The 27,137-nt window shown below is 42.4% G+C and overlaps 1 protein-coding gene across 1 annotated transcript; it reads left to right on the top strand.

Moving 5' to 3' along the window:
* The first annotated feature begins 5,007 nt into the window (after positions 1-5,007).
* Positions 5,008-22,024, top strand: RAB33B (RAB33B, member RAS oncogene family). The gene is made up of 2 exons (XM_060013018.1): positions 5,008-5,867; positions 19,223-22,024. The coding sequence occupies exons 1-2, from the start codon at positions 5,619-5,621 to the stop codon at positions 19,661-19,663; spliced, it is 690 nt and encodes a 229-aa protein (XP_059869001.1). The 5' UTR covers positions 5,008-5,618; the 3' UTR covers positions 19,664-22,024.
* The last annotated feature ends 5,113 nt before the right edge of the window (positions 22,025-27,137 follow it).

A 27,137-nucleotide genomic window follows, 5' to 3' on the forward strand; every position in this document is an offset into this window, starting at 1 on the left:
ATAAAATATTTCTATGAATACGTGGACTTACACATAGTATTCGCTCATATTTAAAATTCCCTTTGTATCTGAATATATCTCCTTTTTAATTTCTAACATCATCTCTCCTGTTTAAAAATCTTTGCTATTTTTATTTTGCCATATTTATTTTATTGATCATTTCAAACAACCAGCTCTTTCCTTTTTTGATCTGTATTTCTGGATTCTAATTCATTGCTTTATTAATTATTTTACCTGCTTTTCCTTAAAACTTTATGTGTTTTTCTCATTTAAGGTAAGAGGCAGTATAGTGTAGTGGTTCAAAGATTGGGTTTGATTATTGACTTTATCACTTATTAGCTGAATAAACTTCAGAAAGACACTTAACCTCTCTGAGCTTTGGTTCTTTATATGTAAAAGAGGGAAAATATTACTTGCTTCATAGGTATATTGTGAAGATTAAATGAGTAAATTTTTTCAGAACACAACATTGTCTGACACATTAAGTACTGTATAAGTGATAGGTAGACCATTTGGTATATTTTAATTCATTCTATATTGGTTAATATTAAAATATTGATCTGTGATTTTCCTTTATATACTACTTCAGCTGAATCTTTATGTTTCAATTTTATTGTTCTCATTGTCATTAATTTCTAAATACTTTGTAAATCAGCAACTGTGATTTTCTCCTTGAACGAGAATTATATAAGAGATTTTCCTCTTAGCTTCCAAGTACAGTAGATGGATTTTTTCATCCTTTTACTTAAAATTTAAAAAAAAAAAAAAAAACCCTTATGTTTTCATTGCTCTGGTATCAGAGAGTATAACTTAAAATTGAGATTCTTCTGTGATTTATTTTAAAAATAAAGTTTTATAAACATGCACATTAAAAAAGTACCTTCTCTACCTGCAAGTTAGAAAGTTTAATATTTAAATCTCCTACTTTAGATCCTCTTAAAAATTACTGTCTGTAGCTTGCCTTTGATATGTCAAATACTGGGAATGCTATATAATCAAACATTCTAAAGGTGAGGAGGGAGAAAGAGAATGAGAAAGGGAACAACAGAGGCCACTGCGACTGCACTTTGCACATATATCAAATATTTGTAAGTCTTGCTTACTCATAATTTGAGTTTATTATCTAGAATGCCACTACCAGAGGCACACTCATCTCTACTGTCCACTACAAGAAGGCCTTCCATCCTAGCTCCTAGTCTGCCTCCACACTTGAACACATCTAGAATTTGTGAAGTCTTCTCCCCTGCCCCAATCACTAGCACAGTGCTATTTACATAATACATAGTTAACTTTCATAAATCCTCAATGACCCTACTTATGAAGATATGACTTGAAGAATTCTGAAACTCAGTAAACTTACCTATAAAATGTTGATGGTAATTTGCTGTTTAGGTACTAAAATTAAAGTCCTTGTTATTTATAATGTAGTATCTCTCGTAAGATATTTGGGGTTACCATTAACCAGTGATACGGTAACCTGGTGGAGGCCAACAAGACCAAAGCTGTTCTTCTCTGGGGAACTGGAGTTCTGTCTTTAAGGGAGAGATGATTCCTGCTGTCAAATGGGATGGACAGGAAACCAGAATTGTCAGAAGAGCCCTTATATAGGCCAGTGATTCTCAATGAAAGGGGGGAGGGGACATAATTTTACCCCCCCCCCCAGGGGCATCTGGCAATGTTTAGAGATGGTTTGGGTTGTTACAACTAGGGGTGGAGTACTGCTGGAAGGTAGTGGGTAGAAGCCAAGTATGCTACTAAACATCTTACAATGCACAGCACAGCTGCCCACAACAAAGAATTACGTGTCTGGCTTACAGAAAAAGACAAATACTATATGATATCACTTATATGTGGAATCTAAAAATTAATACAAATGACTGTATATCCAAAACAGAAAGAGACTCACAGATACAGAAAACAAACCTGTGGATACCAAAAGGGAGAGGGAGAAATTAGAGGTATGGATTAACAAACTACTATGTATAAAATAGATAAGCAAGACGGATAGACTGTATAGCACAGGAAATTATAGCTATTACCTTGCAATAACCTATAATGGAGTTCAATCTGCAAAAATACTGAATCACTATGCTATACACCTGAAACTAACATAATAATGTAAATCAACTATACTTCAATTAAAAAAAAAAAGAATTATCTGGCTCAAAATGTTAGTAGTGCTAAGGTTGAGAAACCCTTATATAGGCAAGCAAATGAACTCTCCTGTCCTCTGTGCTCAGGCCAGAACTTAAAGAGTGAAGCTGTCTAGGAGCTATTCCTTGGGAAGACCAGTTAAAAAATGGCCTTTGCCACAGGGAGGTGGCATCTCTGTAGTAAACAAAAGTTGAACGTGAGTAGTTATATTTTGTACATGATTACCCTTATTTTATGTTTTTAATATCCATTCAGTTTTTTCTATTAGGAAAGTACTTTTAAATACCCATCTTACCCTAAACTATGTATAATATTCCAGTGGTACTGCTAAAGGATCCAAATTCAGTCTCTCCTCAGCTTTGAAGTATTAAGGAAAGAAGGGTTAACATGCTTATACTTTGAGGCCAAGCGGTAGTGGCAGCAAGTAGTGAGAAACTCCAAGAACAAAGTGAATTCTCAGAAAACAGGGCTGTATAATCCATCTACTCTTCCCAACAGCAGACTCTCCTTCAAGCATCAAACCTGGTGGTTCTGGGGTTATTCAATTAAGAGGAGTGACATACACTTTAGTCACATATGTAGCCTCTCAAACTGCAGATTGAAAAACATAAAACTCTTCAGAACAATGTCAAGCGTCTACAATGATTTTTCCACCTAAGTGGTGCTGAACTGTGTATAACTGGCAAAGGGTTCAAATTGACAAGGCTTACACAAGAAATTTCTCACTCATTTATTCATCGTTTGCTGAGTAACAATGAGCTCTCAGTCAGTAGTCAAGAGTTGACAATCTAGTTGGAAGGCACAGCACATAACCATGAAACTTAAACAGCAAAGACAGTATTCCAAAGCCCAATGAGCAATACCCCAAAAAGCGTATTAGATTTAGAATAAATCAAGAACATTCTGAGCTGAAGTAAGCAGGAAAAGCTTCACAGAGATGAGACTTTTGAGCTAGGATGTGAAATATGAAAAGGATCGGATAAATAGACAAGGAAAATAATTTCTAATGCAGTTTAGCACGAGCTAAACCAAAAAAGCCAGAATACAACAAAGAGAGAGCAAGGGTCTTGGATGCAGAGACATCGATGCTTTTATCCACCATCCTTAGAAATTACCTGATTATCCAGCTTGGAATGCTTCAACTGCTTTTTGTTATTAAATCTTCAGATGCTATCCTTTAAATGGGGTAGGTAGAATAGGTCAGATGAATATACTCCAAGGGCCTCTAATGGTTTCTGGGATGATTACTCTTCATGGAAATAATGTCACAGGTAAACAATGAGGATTTTCCAGGCCATGTTCTGGTTTTGTAACAGGAAACTGAATAAATATAATTGGCAAACACATTCAACCAGGTGTGTAAACTTTTTCCCCCGGCTAACATAAGTTGGTACATCAGTAACTGTATAAAGTTTTTCTATTGCAACGGAAATTATTGTATATTAAAGGCTTTTGCAAATTCCTGGCAACTTGGCTTGCTCAGGTTCTACCACAAATTCTCTCTGACCACATTTTCATTTTATCTATTGAAATAAGCACTTTAGGGGCTTCCCTGGGGGCACAGTGGTTAAGAATCCGCCTGCCAATGCAGGGGACACGGGTTCGAGCCCTGGTCCGGGAAGATCCCACATGCCGCGGAGCAACTAAGCCCATGTACCACAGCTACTGAGCCTGCACTCTAGAGCCCGGGAGCCACAACTACTAAGCCCACGTGCCACAACTACTGAAGCCCGCGTGCCTAGAGCCCGTGCTCTGCAACAGGAGAAGCCACTGCAATGAGAAGCCCGCGCACCGCAACAAAGACCCAACAACGAAGACTCAATGCAGCCAAAAATAAATAAATAAATTTAAGAAATAAGCAGTCTATCTCCTTCCCTAGGACTTTCAGTGCTCTACTGTTGCCCTCATTCTATTTAAGGCATGCCTGTCCTCTCCACAGTCCCTGAATTTCCAAACGGCATAACTACGTGCTCAAACAGAAAAAACAAAACACCCCCAAACCCCAGTCGTGGCTTGCAAAACAAAACTTCTCACAAAAAGCGATATGGTTGCACATTTTGGACCTTTTCTATGACTTAATGTAGGTTTCCTCAGAAGAGTCTCAGTGATCCAGAGACTCTTCTTTAATGCTGGGTGGTCGCGCCTATTACCATTTTCCTCGGATATATGTATCTAGAGAACTTCTGTGTGCGCTCAGTAATATTTAATGGCTCCGCTACCGTCACCCAGGCACGAAGGCACAACTAGGGCACAGTGGATTTTTTGTTTGTTTGTTTTGTTTTTACGGTATGCGGGCCTCTCACTGTTGTGGCCTCTCCCGCTGTGGAGCACAGGCTCCGGACGCGCAGGCTCAGCGGCCATGGCTCATGGGCCCAGCCGCTCCGCGGCACGTGGAATTCTCCCGGACCGGGGCACGAACCCGCGTCCCCTGCATCGGCAGGCGGACTCTCAACCACTGGGCCAACAGGAAAGCCCAAGGCACAGTGGATTTTACTCTCACCAGAGAGGCCGTCTAGTACCAGCTCCCGGGTTCAATGCCGCCAAAGGGTCCACCTGCTCTACCTCTTGGGCCGGTGCCCCGCGCCTAACGAAAGCCTCCGCGCGGAAGCGGCGGGCGGCCTCCAACTCCCGCCCGCTCACTGACAGCCATGCTCCTGCCAAGACTCAAGCTCCGCGCGGCCCGACGCTCGCTTCTAACGGCTTCCCGCGCCCGGCGGGCCTCCGGCGGAGCCTCACACCCCCCAGCCCTCCACCTCCCCAGCCCCTGTCACTGTCCCAACGCCCGCGGTCCCGAGAGCCCGGAGGAGGCAGGGAGAGCAGCCGGCCCCCGGCTGCAAGCCAAGGGAACCCGCCTCCACCTCCAGGTCCGGGGAAGCCCCACCGATACGTCGGTGAGAGCGCCGAACGCGACGCCCGAAGCTTCCGGAGACCTTACACGTCCTCAGCAGGCACACGCCCCCGCCGAAACGGCTCTTCGGCCCTCTCGCGAGAGAGTGCCTGGTGGCACCTCCTTCCCTTCAGCAGTCTTTCTCTCCCCGCCCCCAGAGTGCTCGCGCGGCTTCCTCCGGGGGGCGGGAGCCTTGGACGTGGCGGGGCCCGGCCAGCCAGGGTGCCGGGCCTGGGGCGCTCTGCTCGGCCTCTCGGCAGCTGGCCCTCCGCGCCACCTTCAAGCCCCCGACAGGCCCCGTCCCTTCCCAGGTAGACGGCGCAGGCCTGAGTGACGCCGGGGTGGAGCCGCGGGCCGGGCGGGAGGGTCGGCGAGGCTGGTCTGGGGGGACGCCACACCTGCGCGGGGCGGGGTGGGGCGGGAAGGTGCGCACGCGCGCTGGCGGCCCGGAGGGCGGTGGCTCCCGGAACGTTGAGCGACGGAGCCCGCGGACTGGGCGAGCTCGCCGACGGTGGCGTAATCTCCCAGCCTCTCTGCGTCTCCTTTCCTCCGCCTCGGTTTGGGGCGGGGCAGGAGAATGGCTTCGGAGATGGAGTCGTCGCTCGAGGCGAGCTTCTCATCCAGCGGTGCGATGTCAGGGGCCTCAGGGTTTCTGCCTCCGGCTCGCTCCCGCATCTTCAAGATCATCGTGATTGGCGACTCCAATGTGGGCAAGACGTGCCTGACCTACCGCTTCTGCGCCGGCCGCTTCCCCGACCGCACCGAGGCTACTATCGGGGTGGATTTCCGAGAACGAGCGGTGGAGATTGATGGGGAGCGTATCAAGGTGAGCGGATGACAGACTGTCAAGGAGGAAGGCTGTCCCGGGGATGACAAGGGTCCCAACCGCTGCGTGGGTTAATTGCTGGCCCGGTGCGGGGCGTGCGCTCCATCTTTTCAGACGCTGGTGTGGAGATGGGAGTTGGGGATTGGAAGGATCTGTATATAGCAAACTTCTAAAGCAGTGCTTCTCCAACTTTGATGTGCATGAGATTTGCCTGGGGATTTTTTTTTTTAAGTAAATACAAATGCTAATTCGGTCATGTCTCAGGTGTTGCAGATGCAGCTAGTCTGTGGACGACACATTGAGTAGCCAGAGTGTAGGGCGTATCCACTGACTCATGGGCTGTGTCTCACATGCTGGGAGTTAGTGAAGTAAAACCGAAGGAAAAACAGTGAAATTTCTCAAGCATGGGAAGTTCATTTAGGAAATACTATTTGTTAAACATTCATGTTAGCACTGCCCTAGGTACTGTGGAAGTAATGCCCCTTTGCCTTTGAGGAAGTACTTAGATCTTCTTTTGCATACAGTTTTGTTACAGTAGTTTTGGTATGACACTGAGTGGTTGAGAAGAACCTGTTTTCCTGCAGAAACGTTCTGTAATTTGTACTTGGTTTCTACTTGAGTTGCCAGAGCACATTCTCAGTGCCACCCGCTTTCAAGTCTTATTGGTGGTTCCCGAGACTGGAGGCACAGTAACAATGGAGAAGGTAGTAAGCCCAAGGCCAAGCCTGGGGTTCTGAGGGGTTGCAATGGGGACGTTGGAGAATAAGGATCAGTGACAGGGCTGAGGCCTCCTGATGATGTAATCCTTAGACACACTTCTTGAGTCTGAGCCACCACTAACCCCTCAGCTACCTGCTGATACCATCCCTTAAAACACGTGGACCCGAGGAACTGCTCTGCCTTCCTTATACTGCATTTATTTTTTCACTTTAAATTAGGATGTTCATCTTTACCTCAGTCCCCCATGGGGAAAAAATAGGCTCACTTCATTCCCATCCTCACATCCTTGAGGCACAAACAATTTATTTTTTAGTTGCCTAACCACTGCCTCACCTTCCCACCCCCAAAGGGGTTTTACTGCTAATGATAGTAAAGGAGAAATAGGGTTGAAAAGACGTCAGTCTTCTGTAGGCCCTTTTGCCTTTTAATCTTCTTTTTTTTTTTTTGCGGTACGCGGGCCTCTCACTGTTGCGGCCTCTCCCGTTGCGGAGCACAGGCTCCGGACGCGCAGGCTCAGCGGCCATGGCTCACTGGCCCAGCCGCTCCGCGGCATGTGGGATCTTCCCGGACCGGGGCACGAACCCGTGTCCCCTGCATCGGCAGGCGGACCCTCAACCACTGCACCACCAGGGAAGCCCCTGCCTTTTAATCTTCACTTTAATTTTTCATTGTCCCATTCAAGCTGTGAGTGGTGGTCCTTTGGGTGCACCGTATTAGTGAGTTAAGAAAGATTTGTATACATTGCAAAGAAAAAGCAGAATAAGAGGCTCTTTAACATCAGAATTAAGTTGGGCCCAGGAACCTTTAGGGGAGGAAAGTAGTGGGACTTCTTTCTGAGGTTTGAGAGGGAGTTTGTTTGGGAGAAGAAGGAGTTCTGAGAAAAAGTGCATGGGCTTTGGCGTCCAACTGACCTGGCTCAAATCTGAACCTATGAAAGGGCTGTGTGTCCTTAGTAGATGATCAGCTTTGCCCCAAACTGTCCCAATTTTAAAAGTGAAGTCCCACATTCCCAGGAGCTCCCTCCGTCTCGGGCAAGCCGGGGTGGTTGGTTACTCTAGTCGCTAGGCAGTTTCCTTAATCTTTCGGAGACTGTTTTCTCATCTGAAAAATTGGGATAATAGTACCACATCAGGCTAATATGAGGGATAGATGAGAACATATATAAGGCACCTGGCTCCATAGTTGGTCATCTTAAGAAGATTCTTCTTCCCTGGTGGTTTAACATCACTTTTTCTCTTTGGCACCACCAGTTCTGCAGCTGCACAACCAGAGAGTGAAACAGAGCTCGAGCAGGGCATAGGCACACAGCTGAAGGGAAGAGAAATTCCCCTCACGTGGAAGCAGGATAATAACAAAATAGAGGGGATGCAGGCAAGGGAGGAGCTGGGGTTCAGTGGCCCTTTACCTGCCTCCGGGTTGCCATTTATACTTTAAGATCACAGATGAATCAGGTGCAAATTTAAGAGATACTTACAGCATATTAGAAGTATATAAAATATGTCCAGTGCGTAACATCGAAGGCTTAGCTACTGGGATTAGCTAAGTGAGATACTGTGTTAAATGTTTTGTGGCCTGGAAATTTTTCAGAGAGCATGTCTTCCAGCAGTGCTATTTCAGAATCACTTAAAATGTTTTACGAAATGTAATTAAGTCTATATGTGTTAGTCTGTCCTATATATGTATAATTGAAAGAGTAAGATCTTGTTTGCAGAATTTTGGAAGTTAAATAAAATTATAAAATTAATTCCTTCAATAAAAATACATTTGATTTTCAAATCGAGGCTCTAATCCTTATGCTCCTTCCTTGTGTGTGTATCCCCATAGCCGTACCCCTTTCGTATCAGCGTGTGATGACGGCAGACACCAACAGAACCTAGTGTTGGATTTAATCTCTTTCTCAACTAGGGATCTTCAGTTCCTATTTGAACTTTGAGATAGCTTACTTGTTATTTGTAGTGATATGCAATTTTCCCACATTAATATTAACTAAAGGAAAGCAACCAGGACTTCCTGCCCCATTGGTCAAACATTTAATGAGTAATTGTTGGAAAGAAGACATTTTGTTAGGCACAAAGAATTATGATTCAGTGCAGGAATCAGCAAACCATGCTTGAGGGCTAAATACGGTCTGCTCCCTGTTTTTTTAATTTGTTTTTCTGTTAGTTTTTTTGAAGTTGGAATATGGTTGACGTACAATATTATGTTAGTTTCAGGTGTACTACACAGTGATTTGATATTTGCATACTTTATGAAATGATCACCACAATAAGTCCAGTAACCATCTGTGCACCGCTGCCTGTTTTTATATGGCCTGCAAGCTAAGAATGATTTTTACATTTAAAAAAAATAAACTGATTTATTTGGCTGCGCCAGGTCTTAGTTGCAGCACGCGGGATCTTCTAGTTGCGGCATGCGGGAGGAGCTTTTAGTTACGGCCTGAGAACTCTTAGTTGCGGCATGCGGGATCTAGTTCCCTGACCAGGCCCCCTGCATTGGGAGCACGGAGTCTTAGCCACTGGACCACCAAGGAAGTCCCGATTTTTACATTTTTAAATGGTTGGGGGGGAAAAATCGAAGGACTAAGATTTCATGACAAGTGAAAATTTTATGAAATTTAAATTTCAGTGCCCCTAAATAAAGTTGTATGGAAACACAGCTCGGCTCATTTGTCTACATATCGTGCTTGCTTTGCACAGCAGTGGCTGGGTTGAGCAGTGGTTGTGGTAGAGACTGTTAGGCCTGCAAAGCTAAGACACACAGAAAAGGTTTGCTGACCCTGATATGCTCCGTAGATGATTTGCTGTCCTAGATGGGGTAAGATTTATATACCTAAAACGATGACTAGCAGGGCTTCCCTGGTGGCGCAGTGGTTGAGAGTCCACCTGCCGATGCAGGGGACTCGGGTTCGTGCCCCGGTCCGGGAGGATCCCACGTGCCGCGGAGCGGCTGGGCCCGTGAGCCATGGCCGCTGAGCCTGCGCGTCCGGAGCCTGTGCTCCGCAACGGAAGAGGCCACAAGAGCGAGAGGCCCGCGTACCGCAAAAAAAAAAAAAAAAAAAGATGACTAGCAAAATCAGGCAGTAGGTGAGTGCCAAGTTATTGGTTTGGTTGTCGGTGGAAGAATCGTTCTCACTTGGAGGGAGATTTTGATGGGGAACGCCAGCAGGATGCTCCAGCAGGGTTAAAGGTTCCCGTGGGAAAGTGGCAAGTGAGAAGACTGTGAAGGTTTTGGTAGCAACGTTTCTGAAGAGTTTGGAAAACAGCTAGGATGTAGCTTGATTTTGTGTGTGTGGCAAAAACGTCCAAGTGTTCCAGGAAGATAAATGTGGCAGCGATTGAGGATGAATCCTGAGAGAGACTCGATCTGCCCCGTGACCTGTTTTTCTATCTACATCCTCTCCTTTGGAAGTCTCTTGACTCCGCCTGTCACTTCTGTGAGGATAACTTCCAAATCTTTGTTTGGCCCAGACCTCTCTCCTCCTCTGTCATTCTGCGTTTCCTGTTGTTTTGTAGACGTGGCTATTTGGATAATCGCTCCCTCCCCTCAAAGTTCCGAAGTGAGTTCCTCGTCCCTGTCAAATCTGCCTCTCCTGTTTCTCCTCGACGTGACCTAGGTGGTCCTGGTGTTACCCTCATCCCGGAGGCCTCGCCTCTCTCCTTTGCTCCCTAAATCCACTTAGTTTTCTACCTGGATGATTTCTCTCATTCACCCTTCCTTCGGAATCCTAGTTCATCTTTTCTACCCTCTGCTGTGTTGCAGCGGCTCAACTTCACCCAACCCCAGTCCTCAATTAATCTGTTTGGAACATTGTTGCCAAATGCCAGCTGAGTGTAGCACTTTGGGGAGAGTAATCTCCCCTGCCTCAGGTGCTCTGAGTTTCTCCGTTATTTCGTAAAGTTCCAACTTTTAAAATGAACATAAGGCCTTCCTTCTCTTGCTCCAGACTTCTTTTCTAACTTAACATTTTTTCCCCATTAATTTCCTTCAAGTACCCTATAGTCCAGCCAATTATTTCCTGATCCCTATGTTTTCCTCTTACATTTCCCACTATTTGCCTGGAATATCCCCCCTTTCCATATTTCACCACATGTAATTCTTCCTTATTCAACTCAGTGTGTCTGTATTAGGAATCTCCCTGCCTCTCATTCTCAATTCTATTTCTTCCTTCTATCAGCTTCCTTTAGCACCTTACCTGCGCCTTTAAACTCTCTCTCTTTCCTCATTGTTCTATATATGCATCCACCTCTTTTTTTTTTTTTTTTTTTTTTGCGGTATGCGGGCCTCTCACTGTTGTGGCCTCTCCCATTGTGGAGCACAGGCTCCAGACGCGCAGGCTCAGCGGCCATGGCTCATGGGCCCAGCCGCTCCGCGGCATGTGGGATCTTCCCGGACCGGGACACGAACCCGTGTCCCCTGCATCGGCAGACGGACTCTTAACCGCTGAGCCACCAGAGAAGCCCTCCACCTCTTCTATTAGGTCTACTCCGTCTTGCTCAGGACAGGACGTGTGTCTGATAACCCCATAGACGTCTTCCAGTGTGTGGCTCAGTTTCTAAACTATGCAGGACTTGGATAAGTGCTGCCTACCTGGTGGCAGCAGATCCATTGTTAGGCTGCTCTGGAAATCCGACTCGGCGTGTATAAGGGAAGCTAGTGAAAGAAAGAGGCGGTAAGAGAGGCATTTTGATGATAAAGCCAAAGGCTTCAGTAACTGGCTTTTGGTGATGAAAGGACTCACATGGCTGAGGGTGTGGGTCTGGTTGACTGGAGGTAGGTATGCCTTCAGTAGAGATGAGAAATACAATGTGGAAGATGGAATTTTGAGAGGCTCCATAAAAAGTTTTCTCCTAGTCATTTCTTTGTTGAGATGGTGGTGTACTCAAATGGAAATGTCACATTCGCAGCCAGAAGTGTGGAATTGGAGGAGATAATCATGAATATGAAGTTGAAGCTGGAGAGCATAGATAGATGAGAACGAAATGCCCCATTTGGTTAACACGCACAGGGAGCGGAGTAGAGCTTTGTGTCATGGGGCGATGAAGATGATACGCAGTGAATGCTGAAGCCAAAGGTACATCAGATTATTTCCGCTTCTCCACTGTTCTGTCGTGATCTTTATTAAAAGTAATCTAATGTTTATAAGTCAAAGCATATTGTATAAGACATCATCTCACACCTTACCTTACTAGAATTAAATTGATAATTCATCTTCAAGCGTGGTGATGGGGCTTCCCTGGTGGCGCAGTGGTTGAGAGTCCACCTGCCGATGCAGGGGACGCGGGTTCGTGCCCCGGTCCGGGAAGATCCCACATGCCGCGGAGCGGCTGGGCCCGTGAGCCATGGCCGCTGAGCCTGTGCTCCGCAACGGGAGAAGCCACAACAGTGAGAGGCCCGCGTAAAAACAAAAACAAAAACAAAAAACGTGGTGATGGTGGTTAGGGAGATACCACATTGGTCCTCTTGATTTGCTTTGCATTGGAATTCGGAGAATGAGAGTATTAACTGTTGGGGTACCCTAAAAAGAACCTTAATTTGTGACTCCTTAGCTCAGAAAACTTTAGGATGTTTGGGTCTAGTCTGACAGAGATTCTGTATGGCAGTGGTTTGGTGAGGCCGGTATGGTACAAGCAATACTCATTTTCACAGACCCAAGCCGTTCTACTGTCTGAAGTGTCCCTGGAACCAGGCCGGAGGCCCATTCTTCTTCCAGCCTGATTTCAAAAGCCTGTGGTTCTTGTACCTCGTCTTTGAAGGTGGCAGCGTTGGTGTGTGTACTCAGGTGGTGAGATGTGATAGAATTATTTACTTTCCAGGAATCTTTAATCAGTAATCAAGATCTTTTGCTTTAGAGTCTGTGTCAGAACTCTACTCAAAGTAACAAAGCAAAATGAAAATTATTGTTTCACATAACTGGAATCCCGGAAGTAAAGTTCTCTTTCTGCCAGTTCCAACACCAGTTCTACAATGGAGACTCCGTGGTTCTGACTGGGGATTGTGACACATGCCCATCCCTAAACTGTGGTGGTGATGTGGAGACGGCAGTGCTGGAATTTACAACCCAGGGCTCCCAGCTCTTGCTTCCTTTCTCTCCCTGCTTACTCTCTTCCTATTCCTTTCATTAGGCTATAATTCAGTTCTTCCCTTGAAGTATTCCTTTCAAATAGTCACACAAAATTTGTTACTTCTCCTTGTTAGGGCAGCTAAAAACCCCTAAAATTTAAAATAAATTTTAAAATTTGCCATTTGGATCTATACATCAGATATACATATTTCTACTCTGTATACCCAAAGCAAAAAGAGTTCTCTTGAAATGTTACTTACACTCCTTATGATGTTGATTTACATCATCAAGTTGTTAATAGAAGCTTTTATGTAATTACCAGATGATCTTTTATATAGGCTGCTTAGAAAAAAAATAATAAAAACGTGTTCTTTGAAAGAACAGGGGAAGAGGAAATTTGATAGCTGATCAAACAAAGAAAGGTCATCTGGGTTGATACCTTTATCCTTTTCAGTCAAGCAAAAAAGCATTAAATCAGTTTAGCCAGGTCATTTCCCATTTTGGTCATAAAACTACTAAAAAGAGCTTTCATGAACAGTAAGAATCTGCTCTTTGGGACTTCCCTGGTGGCGCAGTGGTTAAGAATCTGCCTGCCAGTGCAGGGGACACAGGTTCGAGCCCTGGTCCAGGAAGATCCCACATGCCGCGGAGCAACTAAGCCTGCGAGCCACAACTACTGAGCCTGCGTGCCACAACTACTGAAGCCCGCATGCCTAGAGCCTGTGCTCCGCAATGAGAGAAGTCACCGCAGTGAGAAGCCTGCACACGGCAACGAAGAGTAGCCCCCGCTCACCGCAACTAGAGAAAGCTTGCGTGCAGCAACGAAGACCCAATGCAGCCAAAAATAAATAAATTTATTTAAAAAAAAAAAAAGAAAGAAAGAAAGAAAATAAGAGGACAACCTACAGAATAGGAGCAAATATTTACAAATCATATACCTGACAAGGGTCTAGTGTCCAGAATCTATATGTGCACACGCACACGCACACGCACACACTTTATCAATAATAAAAGGAAAGAATTAAAACTGGGCAAAGCATTGAATAGACATTAAAAAAAAAAGACTCTGCCCTTAGTATTTAGCAATTAGGTTGTCATTTTTGTTGGAGCTTGATAGTGGAATTTAAAGTAGAGATTCATGAAATATTATTAATGTATATTTTATGTTACCTTTATGATGTTTAAAATGGGAGTAATATCTTGTAGAACCACCTATGAGCCATTTTCTTTCTGAAGATATTATTAAACTGGGAAAAATTGCTTTGAAAATACTTCCTAACTTAATATTTCCCAGGACGAAAGCATGTCACTTCCTTAGGTTCCAGAGTGTCATTTTCTCTTTTTTTTTAAGCGTTGTGAACCACTCCACTCATAGCTAACGCTCAAGATGTTTCTAGGTTATCGTGAGGTTTGTTCCCCACTGGGTATCTATATGTGTCTCTCTCTTTCAGTCAAAGCTTTCTCTAGCCTTCTGTGGCTGACAGTTTTTATTAGTTGTCCTGTCCTTTCTTTGCCGGGTCTCTCACTGCTCCTTCCGCAGCCCGCTTGCCCTCACCTCAGTGTCCTGTGCAGACCTGAAAGGCAGCAGGCAGCATGACAGTGTGTCTGTGTCCTATGCCTTCACTGGTTCTAGCAATTCGGTGAGTGAAATTTTGAAGCTTCCTTTTAGCTACACTCGGCCCTCCAGGGGCAAATATATCCATGGGGAAATATTTGAGGAAAAAAAATTCCGGAAAGTTCCAGAAAGCAAACCTTGAATTTGCCCACTGCTGGCAAGTATTTACATAGCATTTACTTTGCATTAGGTATTATAAGTAATTTAGAGATGACTTAGAGTATTCGGGTGCGTGTAGGTTAAATGCCGGCACTACGCCGTTTTATATAAAGGACTTGCGCATCCGTGGATTTTGGTATTTGGGGGGTGCTGGAACCAATCCCCCATGGATACTGAGAGACAGCTGTACTTCTTTGTGAGTGCCTCACTTAACATAGTATTTACTTTTACGGTTCTCCAATAAAGTGTGCAGAGTTATTATTTACGACTTCTTGTTTCCTGGGAGTCTTGATATGGTTAGAATGTTTTGAGCAGGACTGATGGGAAGAGGGTTACGTTGAGTCAGTCCTAGCCTAAAACAAGCAAGTGGTTTTCTTAGGAATAAACATCCTAATCATCACCACTTGCATTTATTGAGGACGTCTACGGTTCTTTGAGGCAGGTCTAAATTCAGCATAATTTTTTTTTAAACTTTAGTTTGTTAAAACAAATAGAAAAAATGTATGTTTGTTGTGGAAAACAGAGAAAAGTAGAAATAAAGGGGGAAATTGCCTTAAAGACAACCATTGTTAATGTTTTGGTATATTTCCTTTTTGTATGTTTTTTATTATTCTTTTAACTTAAAAATATACTCTGCTTAAAACATTATAAATCATTCTTCATCGAAATGATTTTTTAAAATTAATTTTTATTGGCGTATGGTTGATTTATAATGTTGTGTTAGTTTCTGCTGTACAGCAAAGTGAATCTATTATACGTGTATCCACTCTTTTTTAGATTCTATTCCCATATAGGTCATTCCAGAGCATTGAGTAGAGTTCCCTGTGCTATACAGTAGGTTCTTATTAGTTATCTTTTTATATATAGTAGTGTGTCTGTTTCAGCTCAAATCTCCCAATTTATCCCTCCCCCCCGCCCCCCGCTTTCCTCCTTAGTAACCAGAGTTTGTTTTCTATTATACATCTGTCATCTGTGACTCTGTTTCTGTTTCGTATATAGGTTCGTTTGTATCCATCGATGAAATGATTTTTGAATACCTGAGCTGCAAGAATGTTACTAAAAAGGAAAAGATCTGTTCCAGTTTCTCTGGACAGCTTTTATGTAGGTCATCCAAATTATTCCCCAAATCTCTTTCTGAATGTTAAAGAGACGGTTTGAAGTGGGTTTTGTTTTCTCATTCTAAAAAACTGAGATATTTAAGATTTGAAAATATACAATTCAGTGGTTTTTAGTATATTCACAAGCCTGTGTAACATCATCACTGTCTAACTCCAGAACGTTTCATCACCCCAGAAAGAAACCCTATACCCATGATCAGTCACTCCCCATTCCTCCCGTTCCCTCAGACCCTGGCAACCACTAATCTACTTACTGTCTCGAGGGACTTGCCGTATGGCGGACATTTCATATACATGGAATCTTACAGTGTGTGGCCTTTTGTGTCTTGGCTTCTTTGGCTCAGCATAATGTTTTCAAGAGTAATCCATGTTGTAGCATGTGTCAGTACTTCATTCCTTCCTATGGCTGAATAATGTTGCATTATATGGACATATTTATTGATCCATTCATAAGTTGGTGGACATTTGGTTTGGTTCCACCTTTTAGCTATTATGAATAATGCTGATATGAACATTGGTGTACAAGCTTTTGTGTGAACATATCTTTTCGGTTCTCTTGGATATACACCTAGGAGTGGAATTGCTGGGTCCTATGAAAACTGTCTCTCTCTCTCTCTCTCTTTTTCTCCCCTAATTTGTTGAAGTGAAACTCAAATAACATCAAAGTAACTATTTTAAAGTGAGCCATTCAGTGCATTCATAATGTTGTACAACCACCACCTTTATCTCGTTTCAAAATATTGCCATCACTCCAAGTAAGAGCCCTCACCCATTAACGTTTCTCCCCATTCCCCAGCCTCTGGCAACGACCAGTCTGTATTCTGTCTTTATGGGTTTGTCTATTTCGGATGTTTCATACAAGTGGAAGCATAGAAATGTGACCTTTTGTGTCTGGTTTCTTCTCAGCGTACTTTGGAGGCTCATCCCTGTTGTAGTGTGTGTCAGTACTTCATTCCTTTTGTTTTTTTTTTAAGGTCTTTATTGAATTTGTTACACTATTGCTTCTGTTTTATGTTTTTTGGTTTTTTGGCCACGAGGCATGTGGGATCTTAGCTCCCCAACCAGGGATCAAACCCGCACCCCTTGCATTGGAAGGCGAAGTCTCAACCACTGGACCGCCAGGGAAGTCCCTTCATTCCTCTTTATGGCTAAGTAAAATTCTGTTTAACTTGCTGAGGAACTGCCAAACTTTTCTAAAGTGGCTGCACTTACATCCCCACCGGCAACGCATGAGAGTTCCACTTCTCCACGTTTCTGCAAACACTTGTTATCGGTTTGCATTTGTGTGATGGCTAATGATGTCGAGCAGCTTTTCATGTACTTATTGAACATTTGTATATTTTCTTTGGAGAAACATCTATTCACATCCTTTGCCGATGTTTTTAATTGGGTTATGTGTCTTTTTATTATTGAGTTGTAAGAGGTCTTAAATATTTTGAATACTAGACCCCTAACACATGTATTATTTACAGGTATTTTCTCCCATTCTTTGAGCTGTCTTTTCACTTTCATGATAATGCCCTTTGAAGCACATTTTTAATTTCGATGAAGTCCAGTTTATCTATTTTTTTCTTTTGTTGGTTCTGCTTTAGGTGTCATAGCTGAGAAACCATTGCCTAATCTAAGGTCACAAATATTTACCCCTATGTTTTCTTCTAAGATTTTTATGGTTTTAACTTAAATTTAGATCTTTCATCCATTTTGAATAAATTTTTGTATATGGTGTGAGGTAGGGGTCCAGCTTCATTTTTTGCATGTTGGCCCAGCCCCGTTCATTGAAACGTCTGTGCTTTCCCTCACTGACTTGTCCTGGCACTCGTGTAGAAAATCAATTGGCCATAGATGATATGGATTTATTTCTGGACTCTAAGTTCTGTTCCACTGATCTGTATTTCTAATCGTATGCTGATAGTACACCGTGTAGCTTTGCAATAAATTCTGACATCTATAGCTTGAAACAGTTTTAGTTGTATGCTGAGTGTTTTTATTCTTAACATGTTAATTGGCATTAAAAAAAAGTATTTTTCTTAAAAAGGAAAGTTGTATTTTTAAAAAATTATAATTTACTTTATTAGTTCTTTGCGTAGTTAGTGTAGCTAGTCTATGAATGCTTATTTTATAGGGTCTGAAACTAAATTTTACTTTTACTGTTGAGGAGGCAAAGGCCTAGTGGTGTAAGTAACCTACGGGTGGATACACAGTAGGTATTTAATAAATTTTTGTTGATTTAAAGAGTCTTAGATGTTATTAGTTCTTAATTTGCTGACAACTGTTGGCTTCTACCTCTGATTTATTTGATACTGAGTCTTTATGGCCCATCTGTCAACTGTGTTGCTTACATCACAAAGTGGGTATTTTTTAACAACGTACTTTGTGAAGTGGTCTCTAGGAGTGCATCAAGGCAGAACCTGTACTTTCCTGAGTAAATGCGACTGTAAGCAGTAAAGGTTTTGAACAGTGTACATAGCAAATAATTTTAGGATAGCACTGAGCTACATGTAAGAGAAATTCAACTATGGTGATTTAACCATGTAAGGTTTTATTTTTCTCGTGTAATAAGGAGACCAGGGGCAGCAGCCTGTACGGTGGTACGCCGTCAGCAGTATTCTATCTATGCTAGACTTCTGCTCTGTCATTCTTGTGTGTGGCTTTCTTCTTCATGCTTATAAAGTGGCTGCTGAGCCTCCCAGCATGATATTCCATTCCAGGCAGAACGGGTGTGGTGAGAGAAGTGCAAAAGGCATGTGCCAAATGCTCTGTCTTTTTTTTTTTTAAGATTTTTTTTTAATGCCAAGAAATTCCTATGTATTTTTATTTATTTATTTATTTTATTTCAAATATCATTTTCCCCAACTCCCCCATATTTCCATTAGGAGGTATTGGAATATTTTTATTGGTAGAGATGTTTAGGATAGATAAGTGATTTCCTATTCATTTAAAATTTTCAAAGGGGCCTGGATTTTATAGGATGTGTATGTGTGTGTGTGTGTGTGTATATATATATATATATATATATATATATTTGGGGGCTAGATCTCATGACTTTTCACATCTATCCTAAGTCTACTATTTTAAATTAGATGAGTGAAATGTAGCGAAGGGCATATTGTAACCAAATTTGCAGGAATTAGACACTTCACATGTTTGTTAAAACCTGGTATCTGTTTCTCTTAGCGTTTTAAAATCTTTTTTTTTTTTTTTTTTTTTTGCGGTACGTGGGCCTCTCAGTGTTGTGGCCTCTCCCGTTGTGGAGCACAGGCTCCGGACGCGCAGGCTCAGCAGCCATGGCTCACGGGCCCAGCCCCTCCGTGGCATGTGGGATCTTCCCGGACCGGGGCACGAACCCGTGTCCCCTGCATCGGCAGGCGGACTCTCAACCACTGCGCCACCAGGGAAGCCCTAAAATCAATTTTTGAGGTATAATTTTTCTAAACAAACTTGATTTACTGAAATTAAAGTGCTAGATTGAAGTCTTTGTTCTGACACTTGCATTAATGATGAGGTAACTAGACTAGTATCATGACATTTGGATCCCTTAAATAACACTGAAAAGGCATCATGGAAGGGAGCAAAGTAGTATAAGTGAAGAAGTAGGAAAGACCATGCAAAGGTGGTTAAAGTTTTCTGTATGTATAATTGGAATGAAACTTTCAGTTTTCCTCTTTTTTTCCCCCACTTCCAGATCCAGTTATGGGACACAGCAGGACAAGAACGATTCAGAAAGAGCATGGTCCAGCACTACTACAGAAACGTACATGCTGTTGTCTTCGTGTACGATATGACCAACATGGCGAGTTTTCATAGCCTGCCATCTTGGATAGAAGAATGCAAACAGCATTTGCTAGCCAGCGACATACCACGGATTCTTGTTGGGAATAAATGTGACTTGAGGAGTGCCATTCAGGTACCCACAGACTTGGCACAAAAATTTGCTGACACGTACAGTATGCCTTTGTTTGAAACCTCTGCTAAAAACCCCAATGATAATGACCATGTGGAAGCTATATTTATGACCTTGGCTCATAAGCTGAAAAGCCATAAACCGTTAATGCTTAGTCAACCCCCTGATAACGGAATTACCCTGAAGCCTGAACCAAAGCCTGCAGTGACTTGCTGGTGCTAAATCAGTCTTTATTGTACAATCTAATTTTGACTAAAGAAATACTTTCGAAGTGTGACAGTGATAAGTCATAGAATTTAATCTCAGATGTCATGGAGCATCCTGACACTTTACTGTTTATCATCGTCATGCTTATTTTTGTATTTTGTATCTACTTCATCAAGTTTGTCACTGCGACAACACAAGGAAAAAGTTAGTTTTCAGAGGTTGACGTGAAGCAGAGTTAGGATGAATCAGAACATCTTTCCATTGAGAGCCCCATGAGGAGGCTTCAAATGAGAGTATGATGGGATTTTAAGAGTCAGTGCTTGTTTAATCCTGTGTTCCTGCAATTGAAAAAATATAGTAAGGATTTAGTATACTTACTCGTATGTGCTTTGAATGGGAAGTGTTCTCAATAGGATAAAAACTGGTATTTGCCTCTCCCTAGAGTTCTTTCTTTGTATTGTTAATGTACTTAAATGCATTATTATTGGTACATTTTAGAGCCAAGACTTTAGTTCCAGTGGAAGGAGAGAGCCTAGAATGTTTTCTGGTTCTCAGTCCATAAAGAATGACCTTTCCAACAGTTCTAGATGCTTAATATTTCAAATCACTATCAATCAGGTCTACAAAAAAAAAATCATTGTTATTTTTAAAAGAGTAATTTGAATTGTTTTCTTACTAAACTCTACACAATATGCAAAAGTAAATCAGATAGTAAGGTGCTTTATACTTTATTTTGATACCTTTAAACATTGAAAAACTAATTGAAAGATTTGAGGAGATGTAATTTGGGGAAAAATAGCTAAACATGGTTCCTGGCTACCACAAAAGACCTATTCCTGGCTTTTGGTCAAGCTGTGTGTCAGACATAGTATCTCTTGCTCTCCCCCGGCCCCCAATCAATTTAATGCCTAAAGGCTGAATAAACGAATCATCTTCCATTTGGATTGTAACTCTGAGGGCATACCTGTAATTGCTCTGAGTCTACATTTTATTTCTGTAATAGTATATTACAGTACTTCTGTTGTTTAAATCTTTAAATTTTTATGGTCACAACAAACTGCTCCTCCTCAGTATAAAAAATAAATTAGATATTGAAAAATATCTAGTCTATCCCTTGGTGGTAGAAAGAATATTTCAAAAAGTTTTTTTAGCCTAATTACTTTTATTTTGAATTTAAGACTTTGCACATAGGAAATAGTAAGCTTGCATGTGAAGCTATTACGTGAATGGAATGTAAGCCATGAACTTTATCTGAAGTGTGCACATTGACTAATTCTGAAAGATTGCTGAACTTAATAATTTTAGAGGAAATTAAGCCAAAAGATGATTATACTTAAAATATTTTTAGAATGTGGGAAACCATTTAAATATGTGATGTAATCTAGTTTAGGATTTTTTGTGTAATCATGATGGTGGTCCTGACTGGATAATTTACTTATGAAAACAAGATAATTCTATTAAATGAACTAATGGAAAGTAATAATTACAGGAAATAATTATTCTGTTTTAAACATTAGAGCTTAAGGAAAAACAAATTGGCTTTGTTTGCTTTTAAGAAGATTAATCCATTTTTCTTATCATGGTAGAATTAAAAATGGTTTGACTTTGTCTAAATTAGTGTTGATTTGCAACTATTTTTATAGTAAAACAATGACAGCTGTTATAATTGTCATGGGCGGAACAGTTTTTTAAAGAAGGAAATCTGTTTATTGCTTATCAAAACATTTTCTAAAGTGGGGGAAGAAAGTTTACAGACTTTCCAAGCACTTTTTTTTTCAGTGCTGTTATTACTCATGTTTTTAAAAAGGTAATTTAACTTTATTTCTTTTTGTAAGAAGTTAGTAGTAAGTATCCTTTAAAGTTCTGTAAAAGGACTTATTTTTTCACTTTAATATTTATTTTAAAATATTTGTATCCCATTTGTAGTGATGTATTGTTTTAATTTTTTCTACATTTGTTTTTACTTTTAAAAAGAACATACTGATCAGTTGAATGGGGTAAAACTTTTAGATATTTTCCAGAATATTTATAAAACACAGACTATTGAGAAATCACTTACAAAATGGTGGCTATCAAACAACTAATTACTAATTTTTAAAGCACAAATCACACATTTTGTAACTCCTGCATGAATTTATTTTAACTGTGACCTTTAGTTGAAAACCTCAGCTATGTTTTGGAAAAGTCATAATTTGAGAACACCAAAGGAAACGAATCAGATTCTAGTGAAGTTAGCTATTCATGACAATGCTGTATTGACAGTGTATTGCTAGTACATTTCCTCCTGAAATCTAAACTAGAGTTAAATAATTTTGTTATGGAAGAGCATCACTGTAACTTTGCCCTCATGAAGTTCAATAAACCAGCTTTGGCATAAAGAAATTGTGGTTTATTTTCGTTTGGTTACTAGGTTGAGCATAAAATAAAACACACACATCTCTGGTTTTCCTCTGGCTTCCAGGTAGTACGTAATCCATTAGAATCAAACGGACAAAAACTAACCCAATTGGAAATACATTCAAGGTTACAGAGCTTTTCAGGAAAAAACCCTAAGTATTAAAATTAGCTGATAGGGTAGCTTTTTTATTTGTAAGGCTGAGTAATCCAACTTGTTTAAGAACAAACACTTCAGTGCAAACGGCACATATCACAAGAGCGGTCGGCATCTGTATATTTAAAGGTTGAAGAATTTAGCAGGATGAATAACTGTAAAAAGTGAGAAAGAAGAGAAGGGAGTAGGTGACAGGTGTAAGATTACAGTTTCTGCATTCAGATTTCTGATTTAGTCAGGCTCTTTTGGAGAATGTTTTGTTTTTAGAGACTTCTTTTTGGCTGCGTTGGGTCTTCGTTGCTGTGCGCGGGCTTTCTCTAGTTGCGGTGAGTGGGGGCTACTCTTCGTTGCGATACCAGGCTTCTCATTGGGGTGACTTCTCTCGTTGCGGAGCATGGGCTGGAGGCTCGTAGGCTTCAGTAGTTGCAGCACACAGGCTCAGTAGTTGTGGCTTGCAGCTCTGGAGCGCAGGCTCAGTAGTTGTGGCGCACGGGCTTAGTTGCTCCGTGGCATGTGGGATCTTACCGGACCAGGGCTTGAACCCATGTGCCCTGCATTGGATTAGGGTTAGGGACTCTGAAGTTCGTGCTGCTTTCCCTGGTCAGTTTATTTCATATATGTTACTCTTCTGTTCAAACACAAAATTACATTATTCATGAAAGACTGCTTTTTAAATAATCAGACAGTAGGTTGGTCAAATCTTTTGGGGGGCAGACTTGCTAGAGCCTGTGTGGCAAATACTAATTCACTTCATTTGTTGGAATAACCTGGTTTATCAAACATTTGTGTTAGGCAGTGAGCTATGTAGATGAATAAGACTGTCCTTGAAGAACTTACAACGTAATATATAAACAAATAGGAATTCTACAGTGTACTGTGGTAAATGTAACTAAAGAGGCAAATATAAAGGATGATAAGCACAGAGACTGGCGTGATCAGGTGGCTTCGATGCAGAGGAGGGAGTGTGCAGTGAGATGAAGGGGTGGTCAGAACACTGGGTGATGAAGCCAGCAAGGCAGGTTGTGACTGAACCGCCAAGTCGCCATATGCAGTGGAATTAGGACTGACTTAGGTGCAGGTAGGTATCAGGAACTCAGGTCACATCCGTCTACAAGGGGGGATTTATTGTCAGGAGTCTGACTTGTCTGACGTTAGACTCCAGGACAAGGATGCAACTAGACCCAAAGAAGAGCTGGGATTGAGGACTCGGTCTCCTACCTCTGGGCTCAGCTTTGCTGCCCACCTTCATTCTCTCTCTCTCTTATAATTGGATTTCTCCACTCTTCTGGTTCACTTGGCAGAAAACATGGCCAGTAACCGCTTCTGAGCTTTTGCACGCTGCAGGCATCCAAAGAGAAATCGACCGAGTGTCAGTCCCAAGTCAAAATGTCTAGGGTGGCCTGGCCAGAGTCAGGTGCCCGGCCCAAGTTCAATGGCCAAGAAAAGATTACGGAATTTCCACATTTGGGGGGAGAAGGAATTTTGGGGAAGGGAAACAAAAATGAGAATAGCCACACAAAAACATTTGAGCTTTACTCTTTAGACAGTGGGTAACTAATGAAAGCATTTAAGCAAGGTAGTGAGTGAGACCGTCAGATTTATGCCTAAAATTCCAGCGGTGAGGGGAAGGCTATGTGGGAATGGAGCCATGGTGGCCAGTTTACTGTTATAGCCTAGAAGAAAGAACTTTCAGTGGGAAGTTGACAGAAGAATAATGCCATACAGCACTTTTCTTCTTCTGTCTGGCTTATTTCACTTAGCATGATGCCCTCCAGATTCATCCACGTTGTCACAGATGGCAGGATTTCCGTCTTTTTAAGACAATGGGGACTTCCCTGGTGGTGCAGTGGATAAGACTCCAACCTCCCAATGCAGGGGGACCTGGGTTTGATCCCTGGTCAGGGAACTAGATCCCACATTGCATGCCGCAACGAAGAGTTTGCATGCCACCATTAAGGATCCCGCCTGCCACAACTAAATAATGAATAAATATTTAAAAATGAATGAATATAAAAAAACAGTAATATTCCTCTGTGTGTGTGTGTGTGTGTGTGTGTGTGTGCACGCGCGCGCACACGTGTGTATCACATTTTCTTTATCCATTTATTTGTCAGTGGGCACTTAGGTTGTTTCCATACCTTGGCTATTGTGAATAAAGGCTGCAATGAATATGGTAGTACAGATATCTCTTTGAGATAATGATTTTGTTTCCTTTGTACGCCCAGAAGTGGGGTTGTTGGATCATATGGTAATTCTATGTTTAATTTCTTGAGGTGTCTCCATACTGTTTTCCATGGTAGCTGTGCCAGTTTACATTCCCAGCAAGAGTGTACAAGGGTTCCCTTTTCTCCACATCCTTGCCAGCATTTGCTGTCTCTTGCCTTTTTGTTTTGTTTTGTTTTGTTTTTTTTGCGGTACGCGGGCCTCTCACTGTTGTGGCCTCTCCCATTGCGGAGCGCAGGCTCCAGACGCGCAGGCTCAGCGGCCATGGCTCACGGGCCCAGCCGCTCCGCGGCACGTGGGATCTTCCCAGACCGGGGCACGTACCCTTGTCCCCTGCATCGGCAGGCGGACTCTCAACCACTGCGCCACCAGGGAAGCCCTTGCCTTTTTGATAATAGCGATCCTAACAGGTGTGAGGAGATAGCTCACTGTGGTTTTGATTTGCATTTCCCTGATGATCAGTGGTGTTGAGCACATTTTCATGTACCTGTCGGCCATTGGTGTTTCTTCTTTGCAAAAATGTCTATTCAGGCCCTTTTCCTATTTCTAAATTATTTATTTATTTACTTTTGCTCTTGAGTTGCATGAATTCCCTGTATATTTTGGATATTAACTCCTTATTGGATATGTGGCTTGCAAATTTTCTGGGATTCCATAGGTTGCCTTTTAATTTTGTTGATGGTTTCCTTTGCTGTGCAGAAGCTTTTTAGTTTCATGTGGTCCCACTTGTTTATTTTTGCTTTTGTTGCCTTTGCTTTTGGTGTCATGTAATCATTTTCTTAAAGAAGGTCCACCATGTGAAAAAGATGTCAAGTCTCCCCAAACCCGGATATTCATCTGAAATGAATATATTCATTCCGTGGGATACCTGAGATCCACAAGTGGTTTATTAGTGTTCCCAGCATTTATTTCTGCCAGTCTCTGTGCCATCGCATCTGCTCTAGGTTTGGCTTATTGACAGAACATCCAGTTTCTCAAGGCAGTAATTCATAAACTTCTTATGCAAGTGTAAGATTAGTAAATGTTGTCTGCTTTGTGGAATCTGTTATCTCATTGTATATCCACAGACGCCGTATAGCACACATTTAAAAATTCTGAAAACTCTGGGAGCTTAATCACAAATGGTCACGTGTACCACAAACTAAACAAGGAGGCGCTCCCTAAGCCTTTGTCCTTCTTCCTCTTCTCTTCTGGCTGAACACCCTTTCCCTTTATTTTTTTTTTTTTCACCCTTTCCCTTTATGATCTCATCTTCAGAAGCCACTTGATTCCAGAACGCACTTCCGGGGCCTGGACTTTGCCCCCGGATTCCTGTGGGCCATCTTCCTTTGTGGGTACCAGTGACACACCCAACTAAACAATATCCAAACTCATAATCCTCCTCCCTAAACTAACTTCGTTTCCTGTGTTTCTTCAAAACCTCCAGGCTCTATTGGAGGCTTCCTTTCCTTCACCTCCCATATCTCGTCTTCCACCAGGATCTACAGTTTCCACTGCTTCTGATCCTTGCATTTGCGCTCTTCTTTCTGAGAGGCCGCAGTCACTGCACATAGACTCTGAGGTCCGGCCATGTGGGGACTGAATCCCAGATGTTCTAACAGAGTTGAAACCTCTCAAGGCTTCAATGTCCTCTCATTTTTATTTATTTATTTATTTGTTTGTTGGCAGTATGCGGGCCTCTCACTGTTGTGGCCTCTGCCGTTGCGGAGCACAGGCTCTGGACGCGCAGGCTCAGCGGCCACGGCTCACAGGCCCAGCTGCTCCACGGCATGTGGGATCTTCCCGGACCGGGGCACGAAACCGTGTCCCCTGCATCGGCAGGCTGACTCTCAACCACTGCGCCACCAGGGAAACCCTGCCCTCTCATTTTTAAAGGGGGCTGACGATAACTCATGGGGTTATTGTGAGAATTAAATGAGTTGATATATGTGTAATATCTAGTGTTGTGTAACAGATTTCTCCAAAGCTTAGTAGATAAAACCACACTTGTGTTATCTCTCACTGTTGCAGTGAGTCAGCAGTGGAGGTGCTGTCCGGCAAGGCAGTTCTGGCTTGGGTCTCTCAGGAGGCTGCAGTCATCTAACAGCTGGGGTTAGAACAGCTGGCACTCCTCCGGATCTCCTTCTGTCTGGTATCTGAACATGGTGGCCTCAGGGTAGCCAGACTTCTCCTACGATGGCTGGAGGTGCCCAGAGCAGAGGCCCAAGATACACCTGCAGAAGCCCCAGGGTCTTTTCTCAGTTAGCTTATAAGTCCTGCTCTATTGGTCTTGAATGGTGATCACAAAACCCTGCCGGGGTTGAAGAGCAGGAGACATAAACTCCAGGTGTGCGTGGAGGCCTGTCAGAACACTTGCGGACCTTTTTTAAAACCATCACAGAGAGTGACCATAGAAATGTTTTGTACCATTCAGATGACTCACTGCTTATCTCATGGCAGAGTCGTTAAAAATTCGAACTGAAAGGTGTGCTGCACATTCTTCTTTCACAAAAAGACATGATGCACAGTATTGACCATTTCTATAATGACAAGTGTCTAGAATATATTTCATACTAAGGAATATGCTAACTTAATAGTTATTTTTAGGAAAACAAACACACTTTGTCTCTTCCTGGTGGGTGTTGGAAATGTTTCCCTCTGATACGCTTTTCTTTCTAAAGTCTGTGTCACCTATAAGAATTCTCCTGTGTGAAGAAATAGAAAATATGAACAGAC

The sequence above is a fragment of the Delphinus delphis genome, chromosome 5 (genome assembly GCF_949987515.2).
Source record: "Delphinus delphis chromosome 5, mDelDel1.2, whole genome shotgun sequence".
Taxonomy (NCBI): Eukaryota; Metazoa; Chordata; class Mammalia; order Artiodactyla; family Delphinidae; genus Delphinus; species Delphinus delphis.

What these genes read in the sequence shown, in the direction of transcription:
- RAB33B (XM_060013018.1), top strand. Translation starts at nt 5,619, where the DNA reads ATGGCTTCGGAGATGGAGTCGTCGCTCGAGGCGAGCTTCTCATCCAGC. An exon ending in TTGATGGGGAGCGTATCAAG is followed by an intron (nt 5,868 to 19,222) that starts GTGAGCGGATGA and finishes CCCCACTTCCAG; the next exon opens with ATCCAGTTATGGGACACAGC.